The 21,655-nt window shown below is 39.9% G+C and overlaps 1 protein-coding gene across 3 annotated transcripts in view; it reads right to left on the reverse strand.

Annotated features, from left to right (window-relative positions):
- LOC117537447 (CUB and sushi domain-containing protein 3-like) overlaps window positions 1-21,655 on the reverse strand; it is a 268,893-nt gene that overhangs the window by 149,602 nt on the left and 97,636 nt on the right. For all 3 annotated transcript variants that reach the window (XM_034202669.1, XM_034202670.1, XM_034202668.1), the window contains exons 16-23: window positions 21,272-21,410; window positions 20,385-20,572; window positions 15,302-15,490; window positions 9,138-9,254; window positions 5,038-5,253; window positions 3,776-3,964; window positions 2,952-3,121; window positions 886-1,042 (exon numbers count right to left, since the gene is read on the reverse strand). In XM_034202669.1, coding sequence (XP_034058560.1) covers window positions 886-1,042; window positions 2,952-3,121; window positions 3,776-3,964; window positions 5,038-5,253; window positions 9,138-9,254; window positions 15,302-15,490; window positions 20,385-20,572; window positions 21,272-21,410 — 1,365 coding nt within the window. The remainder of the gene's footprint in view (window positions 1-885; window positions 1,043-2,951; window positions 3,122-3,775; window positions 3,965-5,037; window positions 5,254-9,137; window positions 9,255-15,301; window positions 15,491-20,384; window positions 20,573-21,271; window positions 21,411-21,655) is intronic.

Raw genomic sequence — 21,655 nt, forward strand, 5'->3', positions numbered from 1 at the left:
AAGGCTCTTCCGAACTAATTGTTGTTGCATTAAGATGCTGATGGCAACTTAATTACTTGTTGTAAATGGCTACACATAGCTGATTAATGTATATTTTATTATTATTTTTGGCAGGCCTGTCAGGCTGCAAAACCAAAACCATGATTAATGCTGAGCTGCACTCTATTGTAAAAAAGTTGTATTGGAACTGTAGCACAGCAGTTCGTACCTGGCACATTTGGTGTAATTATCACAGAGTGAAAATTGCCAGTTTGGGCCTCGTTACTGCAAGTTTGCTTAAAACGTATTCCCTTTCATTTTATTCAAGTCAAAACTGCAGTGTGCCCGTTTCCAATCTAACTAAATGTGTTGAATTCTACCTTATAAAAACTGCTGGTAGCCAAAACGAATGTACAGAGCTCAAATGCAGGTGAAACAGAAAAACACTTTAAATTGGACTGCAAATTGCAGTGTAACCAAAACATTATCCCGTCACAGTAATACATTAGAACCAGTTAGTAACAATACACAGTCAGCAAGCCAATTAGGGGGAGAAGCAAAACTCATCTATTACAGGCCCACTTATAGCAATGATCCAAACGTTCAATACACATGCACACACAAACTCACTGGTTTAAAACAATCCAAACAATAATTCACCTGCTTTAACAAGGTACAGTTAGGCTGGCATGGACGCTAATTGCAGGAATAGAGCGCAAAGGAAAAGGGAGAAAATGGATTCACATAGTGAGAGGGAGAGGGAGGGGTGAAAAGAAAAGAAGCGAAATGCCCTGCAGGAATGTTGTGGAAACACCATGCTGTGTTTAATGGATACCCTGACAGTGAATGACAGTGAGGAAAAAGCTTTAGGGCCCTCCTCTCCCAGGGAAAGGAGCAGTGACTTACTTTGGTATATGAGCTGGAACCCCGCTGCAGTTGCCTCCTGGTCGGAGTAGAACTCCAGCCACAGATAGTTGGAGGTGGTGGTGAGGGACAGACCTTGCATCAGCGTGCCAGTGTACGAGCCAAGGAGTGCGGCGGCCCCGTCCTTACCATCATATGCCTGATCAGAGACAAAGAAGAAGAACATGATGGAGAGCTCTGCTGCACACTGAGGATTACATCCCCATAATTAAGTAGAATGATAATATTAGGAATGAATTATTCATACTTAGGAAAGAGAGCCACAATTAAAAATAAGCTATTATAGTGTATATCCTCTTTTATATGGCACATCTATTGCAAAACCAATAACCTAAATGAGATGTCAAATTTAGATCGGAGGGATGTTTCTTCCCATTGATCTGATAGTGTGCATCTGTACAGCTTACAAGGAAGATGGGATTCATGATGTAAAAAAAGTAGGGCTGTCAAGTTAAAGCACCTTTTTTTTTTTTATATATACTTTATTAATCCCCGTGGCGAAATTGTTTCTCTGCATTTGACCCATTCTAGTGTTAGGAGCAGTGTGCTTTTTGTCCTCGGCCCGCCCCGTAGTTTCAGAGCCCAAAGGCTTTACGTTGTTGTTGTTGTTGTTGTTAGTTGAATGGTGGGAGATTCTAGCGAGAGATATGGATACAAAAAAAGGTGTTTTAAACAGCAAGCCAAGCACACAGCTGATGCTGACAGCCCCGCTCCTGCCGCTCACTTGCGGCAGATCACGCTTGAAAGTTTGCCGGGGAGACGGTTGGACAACAACAGCGATAGCTAAATGGGGGGCTACAGCTTAACATTGTGGAGGACGAGGGGCTGCGTTAGATCATTCGGATCGCATCCAACGTGTCGACAGCACATCACAGCGCATTATTTTGGTTGGGAGGAGTGTAAGAGAGAGAGGCTCCAGGTTGTTGTGTTATATTTGTCATTGTTCCAATGATAAACAAACATTTGCATAAAGCATATTTGTCCACTCATCTGTTGATAAGAGTATTAAAAACTTGAAAAATATTCCTCTAAGGTACATTTAGAACAGATAACAAATGTGTGATTAATTTGCGATTAACTATGGACATCATGCGATTAATCACGATGTTTTAATCGACTGACAGCCCTAAGAAAAAGAGAATGTATAAGGTTTGGAGGAATTATTGTTTTGTGTGCTCAATGCTATTTATACCATCACATGATCTGAGAAGACCCCAATTATAAATCAAATATTTTTTTACAATTTGAAATCCAATGACAGTTTTTAATCAGTGCCTCCTCCAAGCAAAGAGTAACGTACTTACACGTTTTTTTTTAATGCTTTCATGGATGTTTCTATACAAATAATTGCATTTTTATCTTCCTTTTCTTTTTCAAATAAATGTTTAACAGAATATTTTTTTTTTCTTTAACCACAGGCCTCGTTCAAATTGTTTTTTGAAGAAGCACACTTATTCCACTTAGATTCCCAATCCTTTATGATTGACACCTGAGAAGAAACATGGCTCTGGGCTCTTCCTTTGAATTACTACTAGGGCCCTCTCTGCGTTTTTATTTTTCTCTTCCCTCAAGTCAATTTGGCTCTAAGCATGTCTTTTCACATTTCAGATGTTCACAAAATTACTAAATACAGCAGATTACTGTCTACACAACTCTATTACTAGAAACACTGATAGTAGGCTACAATGCTGTTAATTGGAGCATTAGACAAGACATCTGCATCCCAAAAAGAGGCATTCCAGCTGTGAAGTGGGAACTACATAGTCATTTGCATCTCATTCGCAGTGCTTTCTAAGACTGTTAAAATACCCTTGAGCGAAGACATGAATCCCTTTCTTTCAAAAGGAATGCTGCTTTTGCAACTGTTTGACCTTTGTAATTCTGCCAGGTTATTTCCATGAAATCCCTTACTTCACGTTTCCTGCATCACATGCTTCCACATTAATTAAGCAAAGAAAAAAATGGCGGTTCCTAAACCAAGCCCTTTGTTTATTTGTTGGTTATCTATTTTCTGTCTACAAAGAGGAATGACTGCATTGTGTCTTTACCTTGAGGATGTCACCTTGTGCGAGTTGAAAGGTGCTTGCAGTGATGTTGACACCTTTGCCTGTTTGAACTTGAATGGTGTAGACACATTCGTGGCTGTTGTCATAGTTCATTGGATAGTTTGGCGACAAAAGAACTCCTTCGTTGATGGAGACTGTCGATCCACACTCCGCTGCAAAGAAAAACAAACACAAAGACTACAATTATTCTTTTGTTTGTTTTCTTCTAAAATAAGAACTTTTACTTTAAAAATCATTACCAACAAAATATCAAATATTCATAAATATATTGCTATTTGTTTGCTTCATGTACAATTCATGCCACATCAGCAGTCTTGTTCTAACACAGGGCTAAACTGGTGTGCTAGAGGTTGGTAATGTTAGGTCTTTCATCACATGGTACAAGGCAACTCATTTAAATGACACAATAAATCTGCTATAAAACGACTAGATCTCTGGAGTCAGCTATTTAAATATGCAAGTAATGTAATTGAGGTTCTTGGTAGGGGAATAGGGGGTGGTGAGCAGTGCAGTGGTATTGTCCCTTAACTCCACTCCCTTAAACTGCCCTTGGAGCACCCTTCAAAGGAAAAGAGATCTCCAAGGGTAGTTGAACCTAGCCGCTCACATCAGTATTAATAACAGGTCTGCATTTATAATTATGGTCTAATTAAGTAAGTCTAATTCCACTGAGTTCTTGAATGTCTATAAAAGGTTCACATCTTCGCCAAACACATTTAACACATCACACTGGCTAACTATGCACATTCTGCTATAGACATACACAAACAGGGAAGGAAATGGAATAAAAGCAGCTGACCACGTACCCACACACCTTGGCAGAGGGGCACTCCACATGCGCCGGCCACCTCCCAAGCACACAATCTCCCTCGCCCCCTGTAGACGGTATCCTGTGTTGCAGTAGAACGGCAGCGAGTCACCAATGCCAAACCTGGAGCCCGTGTGCCATCCAAACTGTGGCGAACCCGGGTCCTGACAGGGTTCAAGATCGTACTCTGGAAGGAAAATAGCCAAAATGTATAAATGCATAATTAGAATGATTTGTTAGTTAAACTTGTCAGTGATAATAATCCCCAAGGAAGCAAGCAATATCGTAGCTTGTGGGGATTAACGGTTTTGCTCAAGGTCCCTTTATTTAGCAGTATGGCTTTTGATTTCAATAAAGCAGAACATTACAGGAGCGTCCTTCCATAGGACGTGGCCTGTCAGCATTGGCACATTTCATTAAAGGTCAGAAAAGGTTAAAACATGCATTTTAATCAGAAGATCTATACATGCTAACCACAGACCAGGGCTTACACACACTGACAAACTTCATGAATATTCATGGCTGCATAAGTGATGCTTTACTTCAGTGGACAGCAGGCAAACATTTAGCCAGAATGCTCATGAAGCAGCCCCTCTCTCTTCCTTTTTCTACTTTACAGTATTTTCCTGCCTCTCGTTCTCTCTCTATCTCTCTCGACCCTCTCCATCAAACCCGCTCACTAAGCATCACCATCTGTCTCTTTTCTCCCTGGCTCAGCCTCCCATATCCAGCTTTCTCTGTATTTCTCCACTCCCTGGTCTCTGCATGGGGGGCCCATTATTTCTGTAACCCCCCCGCCCCGTCTCCTCAGTGTTCAGGATACTGACCCACACGGTAAGCTTTGATGATCATTCTCATCACGGTCAGACCGCCTCTACCTGCGTGACCTCATTGTCTCTTAATTATCCCACTCTGATCGGCGCAGCCTGAAGGCATGGTCTACCTTAAGCCGGCTCCCATTCTGACCGACAAATCACTCCTCACAGGTTACTTTATGCATGCTTTAGGAGGCTTAGCACTTTTGATCTTATCATTGAACGGGCTGTCTTTCTATTTCTGTCCGTCACAAAGTCTTTCACTTCTGCTTTCCACTCCCTTGTACTTAACAACTCCTCCCACCACATATTCAGCATCCCTACTCCTCCACACAATTCATCTCACTTTCTCTTTTAAAGCTTTCCCTACCCATTTTGTCTTCCCTCCTACCAATACTCTCCCTTCCCTGCCATCTACAGACAGAATCCTCATATGTCTTCATACCGGAGAAGGAGATGTTGAATCCCTGCAGCGATATTGAGAAGTCAGATATGAAGCGTAGCTGGGCCTTGAAGTTTCCATACAGGCCAGCATTAACCGGTGAAGGCCTCTCTGAGCCTGTGAGGCGAGCCAGTGGCTGGGTGAAGCTGCCGTTTTCTGTTATCAGAAGGTAGTCATGGTGATCTTCCAGGTGGAAGGAGTAAAAAGTGAATTGGACACCTTGGAGGAGAAAATAAGAAAGCCAAGCGTTAGAGCTTTTCAGAGGAATCACTGGTAAAAGGATGGAAAGGATTTGAATAGAATATTCAATGCATAAATTAGATGTTTTTGAATTGATGTCCATACTGACCCATAAGGTTGAGAAATTGATTTACGGCACAGACAAACATTTGATATGATGACCTCAGAATAAAGATGACTAATATTCAATTAAAATGTTAGCTATCATTTTCAAACACTATTATTATCATGATTACAAATCAGTTGGAGTTGGATTTAGCTTGCTGGAACATTAATCTAAACAATGCAATTTTCATTAATGAAATAATAAATGCTTCTCCCTTACAGCAGCACTAGGGATAAGTATATAACAATTAATCCTAATGAAATGAGCTAAAATAGAAAGGACAATGGGAAAACATAACATAATATGTTTGTCTGTGCCATAAACATAACATATTATGTTTTCCCACAACACACAAAAATATTAAAAAGCAATTGAAACTAAATTAAGTGAAAATGATTTTTTACTGATTATAACACTGAAGAATATTGGCCTTTCCAACAGTATTTCAGCACTAGTCTGTCATGTATCACAGCTTTGCATCTGCCCATCAAATACAACTTTTAAACATAGTTCTGGGCTACCAGGCTAACAGTACAGATGATCATGAGGAGAGCACATGATTGCTAATATAAAATCTGCTACTGCAGCAAAAAGAATAACCTAGAAAATGTTTCTAAATGTAATATCAACAAACTCGTGTTTATCTTTTACTTGGAAAACAAGATCTGGGTTTGTACACCCTGCCTGTTTTGTCACACTGACTCAGATCCAATAACATCTCCATTGCATCCATGACGGCCAGTTGGCTGCTTTTTCAGTGCATTAAGCACTTTTAAAGCCATCTGTTGAATCTGTTCAGATATGACTCTATAATGTCCTCCACAATGTTTGGCTCACTTCATAAAAAAAGACCCAAATGGCCATAAAATAAATAACAAAATGAAGTGATTGATTGTGCTCGGTAAAACGGCAATTAAATAACAGAGAGTTTAGCCAAATGATCAATTAATTAATCAAGAGCCATCCCTACGAAGGGACATCCCAGTATTTTAATGCAGTTGGTACAGGATCGGGATATTGGCAATTATTAAGTGGAATAGTTATTTAGCCACTATCCCTAAAGATTAATGTGTGTTCCAGTCAGTAGCCACAGGATGAAATACACCAGAAGAATGAGTGCCCTGGTAAAAGATATATTATCCTGATGGGATCACTTGTGTTTTGGGGTCGTGCAGATTCAAATCTAAAAACATTAATATGATGACTGTGTGGGATGACATTTTTTTATTTCAATGGCTTTAGTATAGTTTTAGTCGATATGCCAGTGTAATCGTGCAAGTTCTAAAACCAGTATGTTTTAAACACATTCCATGTTAAAATAATGGTCACTGGGAACTTTGATTGCAATCTTTAAATGGTGATCTTTGATACTTAATGGCTTTTTATTTGCTCAGTTAAGCTCTGTACACTATGAGATGTTGGCAACCATAAATCATATTTAATTCAATAAACTGAAGTTGCCCCTGGTTAAATGTCTAATAGCTTTTTTTCATTACTTACCATTTCTAATTAAACACATGTTTGAGACTTTCCATTATGTGAAAAGTTATCATATAAAAAAACATGGCAAGAATAAGAATTGATGAGAGGACTTGAACACAAATTGGAAAGCTTTGAGGCAGAAACTCAAAGTATATGTTGTTTTCCTAATGTCAAATGTGAATGGATTGCTGATGGGCCTTCAGCCATCAAAAGTAAATCTTAACAGGAAATAGAGTTGATGGTTGGTGACAAAAAGATCGATTGGTAAGGTACAAATAGTGAAAGAGGATATTCAATCGGCCTTCTGAAAGAGGATTAGAAGAAATACACAGAAAATACAGCTAAGTGCAAGGACACTAAGATAAGCTCAGTTTGCTTCTCAAATGATAATGAATCATTATACCCTACTGTCCTACTAGGGCATTGCGTTCCAAGAATGCAGGGTTGTTGGTTGTTCCTAGAGTCTCTAAAAGTACAATGGGAGCCAGAGCCTTTTCTTATCAAGCTCCACATTTGTGGAATCAGCTTCCAGTTTGTGTTCGGGCGGCAGACACCCTATCCGTTTTTAAGAGTGCGCTTAAGACCTTCCTTTTTGATAAAGCTTATAGTTAGGGCTGATTAGATTCAGCCCCTAGTTTTGCTGATATAGGCTTAGTTTGTCGGGGGACATCTTACTTCATCCTTCTCTCTGTCTATACCTGTATACTCTCATGTTCCGATTAACCCAGCTTCCCCAAATGTCTTTCTTTTTGGTGTCTATCTATGCTGGGATCCGGAGTCATGGATGATCCTGCGCTCCTCTGTCCTGGATCGCGAGCCCTGGATCTTGAGTCGTGGCTGTGGTCCTGGATCATAGGTCCTGGATGGATATCCTCGTGGATTCATCTTCCTATTATACACACATGCATTTCCAAACATTTGGACTACCTATGTTGCAAATCTATTATCTTTTCAATTTACATATGGCATCTATTGCACGTCTGTCCGTCCTGGGAGAGGGATCCCTCCTCTGTTGCTCTCCCTGAGGTTTCTCCCATTTTTCCCTTTAAACTGTAGGTTTTCTCTGGAAGTTTTTCCTTGTACGATGTGAGGGTCTAAGGTCAGAGGGTGTCGTATTGTCATACTGATATTCTGTACACACTGTGAAGACCACTGAGACAAATGTAACATTTGTGATATTGGGCTATATAAATAAACATTGATTGATTGATTGATTGATTGATTGATTGATTGGTTGATTGATTGAATGAGAAGGTCTCAGAGAACTGGTAACTGTTCATTTAACTCACAGTGAGTACTGAGATAATGGAATTAAACTCATTAAATAGAGAATGTATGTGCATTAAAATTAGATATCTGATTTCTCCAGTGAAATGCCAAATATTTTCATAGCTGTAAATTAGTTGGAAAATTGATGAAAAGCAATATTAGCATAACAGAGTAAAATGCTATCCTGCTGAAGAATGTATGAACAACATCCTGTAACAACAATTATTTGAGAATTGCTGATAAAGAAGAACAACAAATCAAACTGAATTTTCTGATAGTTATAAAACAGTTTAAAAAAAGGATCACACAGTGAAATCTTCAAGAGTGAACACCTCGGAGTGTAATGTTATCACTGGACACTTGCCAAAGATAGAAAAAGACAGAGCATTAAAATTATCTTTTAACAAGTCATTTCTCGCCTTATAATAATAAATCCCTGTAATGTTCTTGTAATCTGTTGAGGGTTAGTCGTTTTTTAATTTATAGGTTCATAATTTAGCCATTGTGAGGTCTTTTGAATGTCATTGTGTTTAGTAATAAAACCAATAAGAGGGCTAAGGTGTAGTGAGTCAATAAATCACACAGCATCAAATAAAAAAACGTTGTATAGTTTAAGAGTTCCTTAACTGTAGAGTAAAAAGGCTAAGGACCAACAAATACATACAAATAAAGTGTTTTAGTACAAATTATTTTCACTTATACGTTGAAGAATGTATTATTTGAATGTGTATAGTCATTTGGATTGTCTATGTTTTATTTTTTAAATCCATACATACACACAACCTCTATTGCACGCCTGTCCTGGGGCAGATCCCTCTGTTGCTCTCCCTGAGCTTCCCCAATAATTGTGGGGTTTCTCTGGGGAGTTTTGCCTTGTACACTGCAAGAGTCTAAGGCCACAAGGTGACGTATGCTGTACACACAGTAAAGCCCCCCGAGATGAATGTGTAATTTGTGATTGTATAAATAACATTTGATAGGATTTAAATTAATGTTGTTTTCCTACCTTTCCCATGGCTGACTTCTACAGTCCATGTACAGTTAAGGGAGTTGGGATACAGCTCCGGGAAGCCAGGTGATAAGATGATGCCTTCAGGTCCCCTGATATCCCCACCGCACGAGGCTGAATAAAAAAAGCAAGATAATGAGTGTTAACTGTTGCTGGAAAAAAAGACCAATAAATGATTCACAATGCATTCGAGTCATATCACATCCTGTCCTTTTATTTTTTACGAGTACCTGTAATTCTGCCAACACAATGTTTTTCCTCCCTCTCCCTCCAAACCTGCCCTACTGCTGGGACAATACATTATTCATTAATTCACCTACTATCCATATTCCTATGGTATCTTAAATGGAAAGACATTGTAAGAAAACATGATAATCCATTACATTAACTTACAATTCACAAGAACTGATGCAAGCATACTGAGTGGATTAGAGCTTTATTTAGATTGTGACTTCAAAGTGATTTTGAATTTCTTCCAAATGGAAACAATCAGCCTTACGGAGCCCTAAAGGTTCATGGAGAGAACAAAAAAGTATCTTGTGCGCACGATATACTTTCTCGTTCGCACGAGAAAGTTACCGGTGCGCCAAGTAGGAAGAGTAGTGCAGAGGAGACAACCGTTTCATTGCAGACTGTTATGTTTATGTGGAGAAATGGCAGTGCATACATTATTTGAGATATATTTCAAACTCGGACTTCATTTAGGGACATTTTGGCCAGGGGTTTAGAGCTAGGCTATTTGTTTAAGCACCGGATTCGCAAAACAGAAGAGTCTGTAAACCAGTCTGCTTTGATATATGAATTCATGTCCGTGATTCCCACAGTATCTGCTAGTGCTGTAGCGACGCGTCGACTTCAAAATATCGTCGACGACATATTTCCGCGTCGACGCGTCGCCACCATAGACTGTATATATGGTCGCTACACACACGTGGGTCACCCAAAGCAACAAGCAGTTCGCAATCGCACTTCTAACACAATGGAGACTGAAACGGCTATCACCTCCTCCTCACAGGATTGCGCACGAAGCCCTCAAACGAAAACATCTCGCCCCAGGTCTTCAAAAGCATGGGAATATTTTAAAGTTAGTCCAAAACGCAAAGATATTTATATATTTATATCTCACTGAGACTGCTGCTTGACCGGAAGCAGCAGCTAGCTGTGGTGGCAACCATTAGCAGCTAGCATTTGCTCTCCGATTTTTACATAAAAATGGAATTATGGATTATAAATTCAATAATTTGTTTATACATAGACGTTAAAAACCTATGGATTAACCGATTCAGCCGCGTTTTTTCTCATTTTAATTCCATTGAACACGTCTTTTGATCAGATTGACAGCTACGGCGGTGAGACGATCTCCCTAGAAGCTCTGTGAAGGTACGTGTTGTGATGACTGTATTTGCTTCCCCTGTCGCAAGTCCGGATCACTCAGTGATGATACTATGTACCTACATAATCTGTGGAGTCTCAGCTTTAATCGGATATAGAGTATGTGCAGCTACGATAAGTAATAAGGGTACTTTTATCTTGAGTTCTGTGCCAATTCCGTTAGCATTTTTCGCTCAGGGGTCATTTAGATAGCATTTTAGTTTGCTTCTTATGAGACTTGTGTTTTGTTTTGGTAAACATGGTTTGTATCGTCAATTAGCTGAGATTATTTCCGTTAATCTGGTATAACACATTAATAGGTTCTTAAATATTAAGATCCCCTGAGACACAGTATCGTGAAAAAAAAAATGTTTACATTACGTTTTTTATGAATTGAACAACAGAAAAATAATCGTTCGATTAGTCGACTAATCGATCAAATAATCGCCCGATTAATCGTTTTCAAAATAATCGTTTCCCCCCAGCACTAGTATCTGCTGCCCACAGCTGTTTTATAGCTTTTTATTTTCACTTTATGAAATCTCTGCGGCACCAGTGGCCTGTACTACGAAGCAGGATTTGCTGCGCTGTCAGCACGCGTCTCCATGATTGTGATTGGTCAAATGTTGCTAACCCCGTCCCTTTCACGTGAACGCGCTCTCAGCCGGACAGAGAAACCCTGGTTGATTTACTGAGTTGATAACCAGCTTCGTAGGACCGCTTAGCGACATTGCGTTTGTTAGGGTTAGTTAAGCCGGGTAACTCAAACATATCCAGGGCAGAGTCCTGCATCGGGTCGGGTACCCGCGGGTACCCGACGGGTGACCCGCAAAAAAGGTGATTCGCGGGTGGCATTTTTTCAAACGCTTTTTTCCGGGTTCGGTTCTGGGTAAAACAAAGATGATGCGGGTCGGGTCGCGGGTATTGCATAATAAATATATTAAAATAATAATAAATTAGTTTAATGTTTAAAATCCTCAGACCTCTCCCCCGCGGGACCGCGCATAATCATAACCTCTGCAGCGCATCAATCTGCTGCTGTGCGCGCCACATTCGAAATGGCTGAGGTGAAGCTCTCCAGCGGAGAATACAGCATTTTCAATAACACTTCCTCAAGAGCGAAATCCAACGTCTGGGAGGCTTTTTGTGTCATCCTAGATGGAGGAAATAACTAACATCCCACGCTTTCGGAGACAAATATGAAACTGCGTGTGTTAATAATTGCACGTTTTCACTGCTCATATGCGGGTTGCGGATCTTGTGCCGACGGGTCGGGTCGGGTTGCGGAACTAATTGGCAATATGTGCGGGTAGCGGGGCGGGTTCGGTATTGCACGTCGCGGGTGCGGGGCGGGAGCGGGTCTTGAAAATCAGACCCGTGCAGGACTCTGATCCAGGGTCTGTTGAACTGGCTTCGTCGTACAGGGCACTGGAGGCAGTAACGAGTAACTCAGCAGAATCTGAGAAGAGCAGCACCAGTTGCAAAGAACTGTGCCTTTTACTGTTTACTTCACTGCGTTTCCCTTCATTAGAACCGCTGAATAGAGATCGAGGCTGCTACGTTTAACCTACACCTCTACACACATCGAACTACCAGAGTATTCCCCCTATTACTCGTTTTATGAAGGAGATGTCCGGTCACCAGGGCGCAAGATGCGTGTGTTTGTGCTCAGCTCCGCTCTGTGTGTGTGTGTGTTCGGTGTGTTCGTGTGTGTCCGACACCACCGGCATTTATTTTCAAATGACCACGAACAGTAATTTACACAAATATGGTTCTCCATAGTTATATGTGTATTCCCAAGGGAAAGAAATTTGTTTAATCTTAATCTCGATGTAGTGCTACCATCAGGGTTGCCAACTCTCACGCATCTGGCGTGTGACACACGCGTTCACTCTCAATCTCACGCTCTCACGCTGCCCAAACTATTCTCACGCCAAAAACAAGATGAACAGGCGATCGTTTTTGGTTGGTTATTTACAATGTTGAGTTGACAGCTGCTCAAGCTGTCGATCCGCCCACACCACTCTTAACAACGTTAACAGACAGCAGAGCAGTGGGAGCCGGTTGGTCAATCCCCGACCCGTATTGCGCAGATCTAAGATCCAGTAGAAATGATAAAGAGTAAAAGTCTGCTGCTTATTGTTCTACTAGGCCAAAATAGAGTCAAAGAGTACATGAGAGTGAGAGTGTGTTAATTAATATATTTGGCAGTTTGGAGTAAGTCTGTAGATTTGTTTGTGTCTGTGTGTTTCATGTATAGGCCTCTCACGATAATACATTTTGTTCGATACATTTTCCCGGAAATGATTGCGATAAACGATAATATTGTCGGCACCGTTGTATGACCATTTTAGACCACTGACATAATGATAATATAAAATAATAAATCAAGTACATCCTTTCAAACTGCTAGTCACATCCTCATGTAAATGGAAATTTATCGAGTTCATTTTTATTTATCGTACGATAAGTCAATTAGTTGCTTATCGCGACAGGCACACAATAAAACCGTGGAAACAAACATGTGTTTGACTTTCATTAGTGAATGAAACTTTGTGCCCTTTATAATCTGTGTCCAATATTGTGTATTTGTATATATTGTATATATATCCTATATGCTAAGGTCCCGCTGCTGACACGATAGCAGTCATTTAGTGCGCATATGTGTAATTAAACCCATGATATCAAAATCTCACTCCAGCCAGGTACCCAAAGTTGGCAACCCTGCCCTATGCTATAGTCCTGCCGGAGTGCACCGGAACGAACGACACTATCATAAACAAATGCCCACACACACGACATATTCTTCATAAAACTAATAATATGGCGTAATAATCGGGCAGTTCGATGTGTTTTACCATAAGAAAGTATCTCGTGCGAACGAGAAAGTATATCGTGCGCACAAATTAATAAAGTGTGGCCTCGCTTTATTTAAATTGAGGCCACGAATTACATCTCGTGTGCACAAGTTAATAAAGCGTGGCCTCGTTTTATTTATTTTTCTTTCTATGAACCCTCCAGGGCTCCGTACAGCCCTACTTTTCAGTCAGGCTGGGAGGATAATCCAGTTGCAAACCCACCATGTAGAGTCATCACGGTTGAGGTGATAGGGAGTGTTGTCTAATGCAGCAACACTCATTGTTACCCAAGTAATATGACTCATGCATTTTGACTCCTGACTTTACTGCCAGAAAGCTCCTTATCTTGTCAAATTAAGTTAATGAGATACATCTCCACACTCATTGGCTGCTGAGGGCGGAAGGTTAATGCGAGATCCGTTTGAAGGTTAACTGCTCTCATTGGATGTTGTTCAAACCTGCAGAGGATGCTGCTTTTTACATATAGCATTAATTAAAATTGACAAGCTTTGTTTTTATTTCTTCTGGAATATGTTTGTGTGCGTGTGCGTGTGCGTGTGCGTGTGTGTGTGTGTGTGTGTTTTGGCTTGAATGCACTAAGAGAGGTGTTCCATCCACTGGGCCCAGATGCTTTCTTCAAAACAGCAATCATTGACAAATATTAGAAGAAGAATTGTTGTGCGTGCATATATTTTCAAAGTAATGATGTCAGATGATGTTTTGGAGGAGGACTGGGATGCCTGGGGCTCCACAGCTGCACACACCCAACCCCCGCTTATCCACTCTCCTTCCACCCTTGGGCCCTTCAGCAAGCACAACACATCAAGGCCCGAATCCTTACCCACCAACAAAATTATATCAAATATTTTATTAATGAGCCAAAATTACATAAAGTCATTAAAAGTGATGAGTACGCTTGGCAAATGATCTACTTTAGAGGCTCCATAGGCAGAGAGCCAAGGCATTTGGCACCTGTCTGGCACACACCTAGGCAAGAAAACGCTCCGAGATAAGAAACCATTTTCAACTGCTGGGCTAAAGCTGCATGGCATGGCATTGTATCATATGCACGGAACGCTTCTCAGTGCCAATTATTGTATGTTTTTTATTCATCTTATTCTTTAAACTGGGTGAACCGTAACTAAAAACACATAAGTTACAGTTTGTGCGCCCAAACAATAAATCGCCAGAATGTTTCTTAAGTGTGCTTCTAAACTGCACAAAGAGCTGAACTGTACAACAAGAAGACTATGTGAGATACATAAATCAGAAACATGCTGAACTCCACAAAGTTGAGCATAATCTGTTTACAGTATGACATGATTCATAAAACCCCAGGTAGGTTATTACAGTACACTAAGACTGAGTGTATTTGTTAAAAATTGACAAGCTTATGTTTGATTTGTCACCTTCTGTGGTCTACTCAGTCACTTAAGCTTGTGACATTCATGTTTGCTTACAAGGCCATGGTTTTTAATAATTGTTGTTATTTGGTTTGCAAATACAATTCAGAAATAGATCAAAAATTAATTATTTCAAAGTTGCCAGTTACTGTGTCAGACTATACATATGGTATATACAAATAGGCTCTGTGTGTGTATTTTTCTCAAAATGATGCTGACTTTCTAAAGAACTGATTTGGTGATGTATAAAATTCAGTCAGCCCTTCAAGTCACAGCAAATTCAATAATAAATGCTCTTTCAACTTCATTTAGTGTGTTTCAACGAGAAGAAGGGGGATTCTTGTATTTTATATTTATGTGTTCGATGTCAAAATGTCATCCAAATTCATTTTAAGAATCATTCAAAACAAAAGATAAAAAAAACAGATCTTAAAAATATAATTTATTCAAAACTAAATTGAGGCATCATGGATGAGACTGATGCTTTAGCTGGAATGCACCGCACACATTTTAGCGTTCCTGTACGTACCATCACAAGTAGGCAGAGGGTGGCTCCAGAAGTGGTTCTTCTCACAGACCAGGGGCTCGTCGTGGCTCAGCCTGTAGCCCGGGTCACACTGGAAGGACACCGTGGAGCCGATGGACAGGTCATGGCTCAACCGTACGCCGTTCACCGGAATACCAGGATCCATGCAGGAGTATGTGTCCAAAGTGACCACTACAGAAATTGGAATCAAACAGTATTGGTTTAGGTTTCGAGAGAATTATACATCTTCTCCTTGGTGAAGTGTACATGTGTACTACGAACTATGAGTTATGGTGTAAGAAACAACGTGTAAATTAGGGTGGAAGTAGAAATCATCCATCCATCCTGGGTATTCTACCCTTTTTTCTTAGAATTTCATTTCTGAAACCATAGGACAATTTAAGGTTATTTTAGAGATGGACTTGTGTTTTCCATAAATAAACTTTTTTTTTTGTAATTGATTGTTATGTTTGTTAATGTTGTTGACCTCAGGAAGAATAGCGAGTGCTCATGCTAGTGCTCATGCTAGTGCTTATGCTAGTGCTTATGGGGATCCTAATTTAGACACTGATGTCATTACATTGAATTTGAATAGTGGTTGAATAGTATTCTGTTTACAAGCTTTTAGAGTCTAGTTAATGTGTCAGCCTAACCTCTTCAATAACTTCAGTCAGTTTGTTTTTGTGCTGCCTTTGTTTTGACCTGCCAATGTATTACAGATGGGAAAAAGCTTGTAAATAAAATAAATGTGTACATCAATTAACAAATGGGCCTGTGACTGACAATAATTATCAAGCCAAATAGATTCATTATGTGGTGACATTAGGCTATATACCAAGTTTAGCAACACTGTGTCGAGCGAATGACTATGTTTTTGTATTCTCTCACACAGTATGTCAGATTATGTTCAACTATTATTACAGTACAGGGTGAGGTCTGCTCTTGCCTATGCAAATAGAGAATGACAGTTAAACTACAGAGGTCTATTGACGTCGTACTAATATACGCAACATGAAATGGCATTTCTATTTTTGAAATCAGTTACATTTCTAGGCCACAATCATACAAAAGAAAATGCTGACAGAACCTTTGATGTTAATACAATCATCACAACAAAGGTAGGTCTTGGGTTGCATACATAATAGGAGAGCAAGTTTTCCAAAGTAAGAGATTTACTTCTAGACTTTTTATTTATTTAAAAATAACCGTTCACTTGTGCTTACCCAAAAATAAGGAAAATATAATACATGACACAGAAAGAGACACATTTCAGACTACAGCAAAGGCGGTTTTATAACATGACACAAGAAAATGGAGATATTTGTCAGTTTCTGTCTGAATAACCTTAATAGAGTTGTTGCTTCCTCTGGTGTTAAAGAAAACAAGGTTTAATTTCAACGCTATCTCTTTTGTGTCATAAGCAAGTCACCAACAAAGAATTTTAAAAGCAGATGTTCTATTATAGGTGATGAGGATGAGTACGGGGCATGGTGAGAAAGAGGTGGGGTTATGACCTCAGTGAATCTGTACAAAAAAACTCCTATCGATGCATAAATGTTTTTATGCATCGGGTTTTCTCCTGTTTGAACTGTAGTGCCAACTCCCTCTTAATCTTCAGCGATTGCAAGCTGCAAAGAGGTGTTCCTTGTTCCCGTCATTCCAGGACTACCATTTGGATATTTTCCAAGTAGGATTGCTTGTGAAGCACTATAAATATGCTGACTTTCAAAATTGACTGGCGACAGTTGTGTAAGCAGTTATCAGGTCATTGGATGGCTGGCTATTCTGAGGACACCGTTTTGGGCTTTTCAATAGATTTAGGACAGATGCAAAGGAAAAGAAAGATGGGAAGGCATGCAGAAAAGGGCCACAGTTTGGATTTCATTCTAAACTTGGATTACCAGAATCTAAATCTCTATCTCTTACTTTGGCTGTAACCCAACAATGTGCATTAAACATGTAAGCAGTAATATGTGGGAGTCATTGGAAACTAACATTTAGATAGAAGTTTATATAAAATAAATTGCTTGAGCTAATTGAATCTACGGAGCCCTGGAGGGTTCATAAAGAGAAAAATAAATCAAACGTGGCCACGTTTTACTTTCTCGTGCGCACGCTTTAGTAACTCGTGCGCATGAGTTACTAAAGCGTGCGCACGAATTACTAAAGCGTGCGCACGAGTTACTAAAGCGTGCGCACGAGTTTATAAAGCGTGGCCTCGTTTTATTTAAATTGAGGGATTCCTGTCCGTGACTCACAGTATCTGCTGCCCACAGCTGTTTTATAGAAGGAAAACCTCCTTCACTTTATGAAATCTCAGCGGCACCAGTGGCCTGTACTACGAAGCAGGATTTACTATTTACACTATTCATTCATGAAGTATGACGCTGCGCTGTCAGCACGCGTCTCCATGTTTGTGATTGGTCAAATGTTGCTAACCCCGTCCCTTTCACGTGAACGCGCTCTCAGCCGGACAGAGAAACCCTGGTTGATTTACTGAGTTGATAACCAGCTTCGTAGGACCGCTTATCGACATCGCGTTTGTTAGGGTTAGTTAAGCCGGGTAAATCGAACATATCCAAGTCCAGGGTCTGTTGAACTGGCTTCGTCGTACAGGGCACTGGAGGCAGTAACATGTAACTCAGCAGAATCTGAGAAGAGCAGCACCAGCTGCAAAGAGCTGTGCCTTTTACTGTTTACTTCACTGCGTTTCCCTTCATTAGAACCGCTGAATAGAGATCGAGGCTGCTACGTTTAACCACACACACACCTATACACACATCGAACTACCAGAGTATTCCCCCTCGTTTTATGAAGGAGATGTCCTGTCACCGGGGCGCATGATGTGTGTGTGTGTGCTCAGTTCCGCTCTGTGTGCGTGTTCGTGTGTATCCGACACCACTGGCATTTGTTTTCAAATTACCACGAACAGTACTTTAAACAAATCTGGTTCCCCATAGTTAAGTGTATTCCCAAGTGAAAGAAATGTGTTTAATCTTAATCTCGATGTGCTATAGTCCTGCCGGATTGCACCGGAACGAACGATACTATCATAAACAAACACACACACACACACACAAAACGAGGCCATGCTTTATTAACTCGTGCGCACGCTTTAGTAACTCGTGCGCACGCTTTATTAACTCGTGCGCACGCTTTAGTAACTCATGCGCACGCTTTAGTAACTCGTGCGCACGAGAAAGTAAAACGTGGCCACGTTTTATTTATTTTTCTCTCTATGAACCATCCAGGGCTCCGTATGAATCCAACTGTGGCCATACATATATTTTGTATTATACTGTATATATTTTTTAAAGGATGTCCTAATTCAGACCATTATATTTATAGAGATACAACATGTTTTCTCTTTGTTAAATTTTGTAGGTGTCCTGGTACTAATACAATGTCTCGTGCTTCAGTTGTTTCAGGTGACTGACCCAGTCAAGGGACTTAGACATGTCAGCAAACATGACCCTGTTCATTGTGGGATGTCTTGCCTCAGTGACTGGAAGGCCAGCATGAAGTGCATTTAAAAAGGTGCAGCAACCAATGTAAAATGAATGTAAAATTGCACCCACTGCAGAATCCAAAAGCACTACATACCCACACTCTCAGCAAAACAAATGAACAGTGTAACCTGGTTATACTATATGTTTATTATCATTATTAATAACGTGTATTAAACCCAGGCAGGGTTAAGGCCTCCTTAAGTTAGATAATATATAAACCACTGCTGGTGTTGGCCTATAGGGTGGAGGAATTTATGGAAAAAATAAGGCATTATATTTTAAATACTATGGTCAAAAGTGAATTAAGTGAAAGAAACAAATTGACCTATATATATTATTTGCACATTTATGAGTATGTTTTTGTATATTAAATGCTTCAAGATATCCATTAAATACATGTGTTTTTGTGCCTCCGTTTATTCACAATAGCCCTACTCTGTAAGACCAATTTTACAAATGAACTAGGCTGGGTTTCCCCAAAGCATTGCAGCAATACGATATGTGCTAAATTGCAATTGAAGAAGCTAATATGATCTTACTGTTATTGCTTTTCAATAGCCTCATCAACCAAGGAGAAATGCACTTGAGAGTGGAACATAATAAGACAAAAGGCACTTGTGGTCTGCTTTCAGTCAATAATACAGACATAATAACAAACTCTGTCTTATGAATCACATCTGAGTGACAAGGGTAATGGGGCTAGTGCATACAATCGAGAACATACATCACAATGCGTCTAGAGTGTTTTTCTATTGGATTTTTCAAAGACTACCACTGCATGTATAATGATGTGGAGCAGGAAATTAAAAAAAACACAAACCCTAAGGGCAGAGGAATTTACCCTCTATTATGTACCTCTAAGAGCTAATAGTTTTCTTTCCTCGCCAAGATTGTCTTAGTCAGTATGTGCACTTTAAGACAACCTTTCTCCACAAGCTAACACCTGTTGTGCCTGACAAAGGGCATGACAGTGCAAGAACACCCTTTGATAGCAAAACAGTGAATTTAGGGAGGGGAACTGAGTGCAGGTTACTTCTTGTCCATTGTGTCATGTTTCATTTGACTGTTTGCTATTTAGTTTTTGTATTTCTTAGCATTAGCAGAGTTTAGAGCAAATCATTCAATAAGCTGCAATGACTCATTTTAGCTTTGACTTTACCCAGGAGCCTTTCCTCCCACAGGCCAAAGGGCCTTGCAAACAATAAGGTTATTAAAAGTACTGCTCACCCTGAAGATAACATGAGATTGACCTTTTGTTCCATTCTTAATTAGCCATATTTTTTAATTCTGTAGTCTTACTCTTGAATTGTTATCCCATTAGCTAAACTAAACATGTATTGTTTAATCCTGAACACTTAAGCTCATTGAGGTAGGTTGTTCTGATAATACTGTGGCTTTTATTATGTAATTAACCTAATTATCACATCAGTTAGGTGGGATGTATTATGTATACAGTGTTTCAAAAACTGTATAAAAATGCTATTGCAAAACACCAAGTGTGTACTATCCCAAAAATGATGTGCATTCCTATCTACTTCAATTTAATGTTTCACAGTGCATGCAGGCAATAGTCTCACCTTCATAAAGTATCTTGAAGCCGCTCTTTGATCGACTGTTGTCGGTGGTGAAAAGCAGATACAGAAAGCTACTGCTACTAAACAGGAACTGAGGGACCTGGGTTCCATTGAATGAGCCAATCAGAGGAGACAGCAGGTTAGGGCCATCATGCACTTCCAGGAAGTCATAACTGAGCTCAGTTTGAAACCTTAAAAGTAAAAAGAGCAGAGAGAGGTAATTGAAGAGTTATTTGTATTCGCAACAACGCTTTTGCTTTGACAGTTTAAAACCATTAAAACCAAGGTCGGTTAGAGACAAAAACATTTTAATCTCGAGGAAATAAATGAGAAGAAATAGCCTACGCAAAAAGTGTTATTATTGCAATAGTATTACATTAATGACTTTTTGGGAAATCTGACATGATATGGATTCTCACCTTAAGAACTCTATAACATCAAAGAAGGGAGATTAGCATAGAGTTGCACTCTGGAAAAATACTTTCAGACCATTTCAGTAAGAGAAAAAGCCACGCCTTTCTATGTAAGTAATGCAAGTAGCTTTAAAAAGAAGCTGCATAAAGTACATGGAGGCAAACTTTGGCTCATTTAAAGTAAAGACCTGATTTTTAGAAACTAGGTCCAGGAACGCATTTCACATTTTAGGGCTTATTTTTTTAACCAAAGGCTTCCAGGGCTAGAAATATGCTTTCTGTGTTGTGCATGTGATGCAAATGAATGTTTGTAGTATGTATATGATATGCAGGTATGTTTTAAGTTTAGTATAGTAGTACTCACATGCAGTATAGTATGTGGATTTACTAAGGAATTGTGTGTTGTCTCAGTTTTTGTCTTAGTGTGAGTGTATCTTTGTTTTCATGGATGAGTTGTTTGCCAAAAATCATACGAACCTGTCAAAGCTGATCTTGATGGAGCTGCCAGGCTCGGCCTCAATGACCCACTCACAACTCAGAGAGTCTTTGTAGTAGCCCGGCCACCCCGGGGAAAGAAGGACTCCAGACGGCCCTGAGTAGTGGCCCCCGCAAGGAGCTGGAGGAGCACAGAGATGGAAGAAAGAGGGGAAGAAAGGAAAGCAAAAAGATTAAAGACGTAAAAAGGTATAAGTGGAGAGGAGAGGGGTGGAGAAAAGTTGTTATAAAGATAACTCAGCGTTTAGTACCTAACTTAAAAAGGAAAATAAATATAGGATGATTCACCAGAGATTCCCTCAATTTTATATTCCTCTTCTAACTCAAAAGTTGACATATCTTTCCACCAACCACACAATTATTTGC

Source organism: Gymnodraco acuticeps, unplaced genomic scaffold (genome assembly GCF_902827175.1).
Source record: "Gymnodraco acuticeps unplaced genomic scaffold, fGymAcu1.1, whole genome shotgun sequence".
Lineage (NCBI taxonomy): Eukaryota > Metazoa > Chordata > Actinopteri > Perciformes > Bathydraconidae > Gymnodraco > Gymnodraco acuticeps.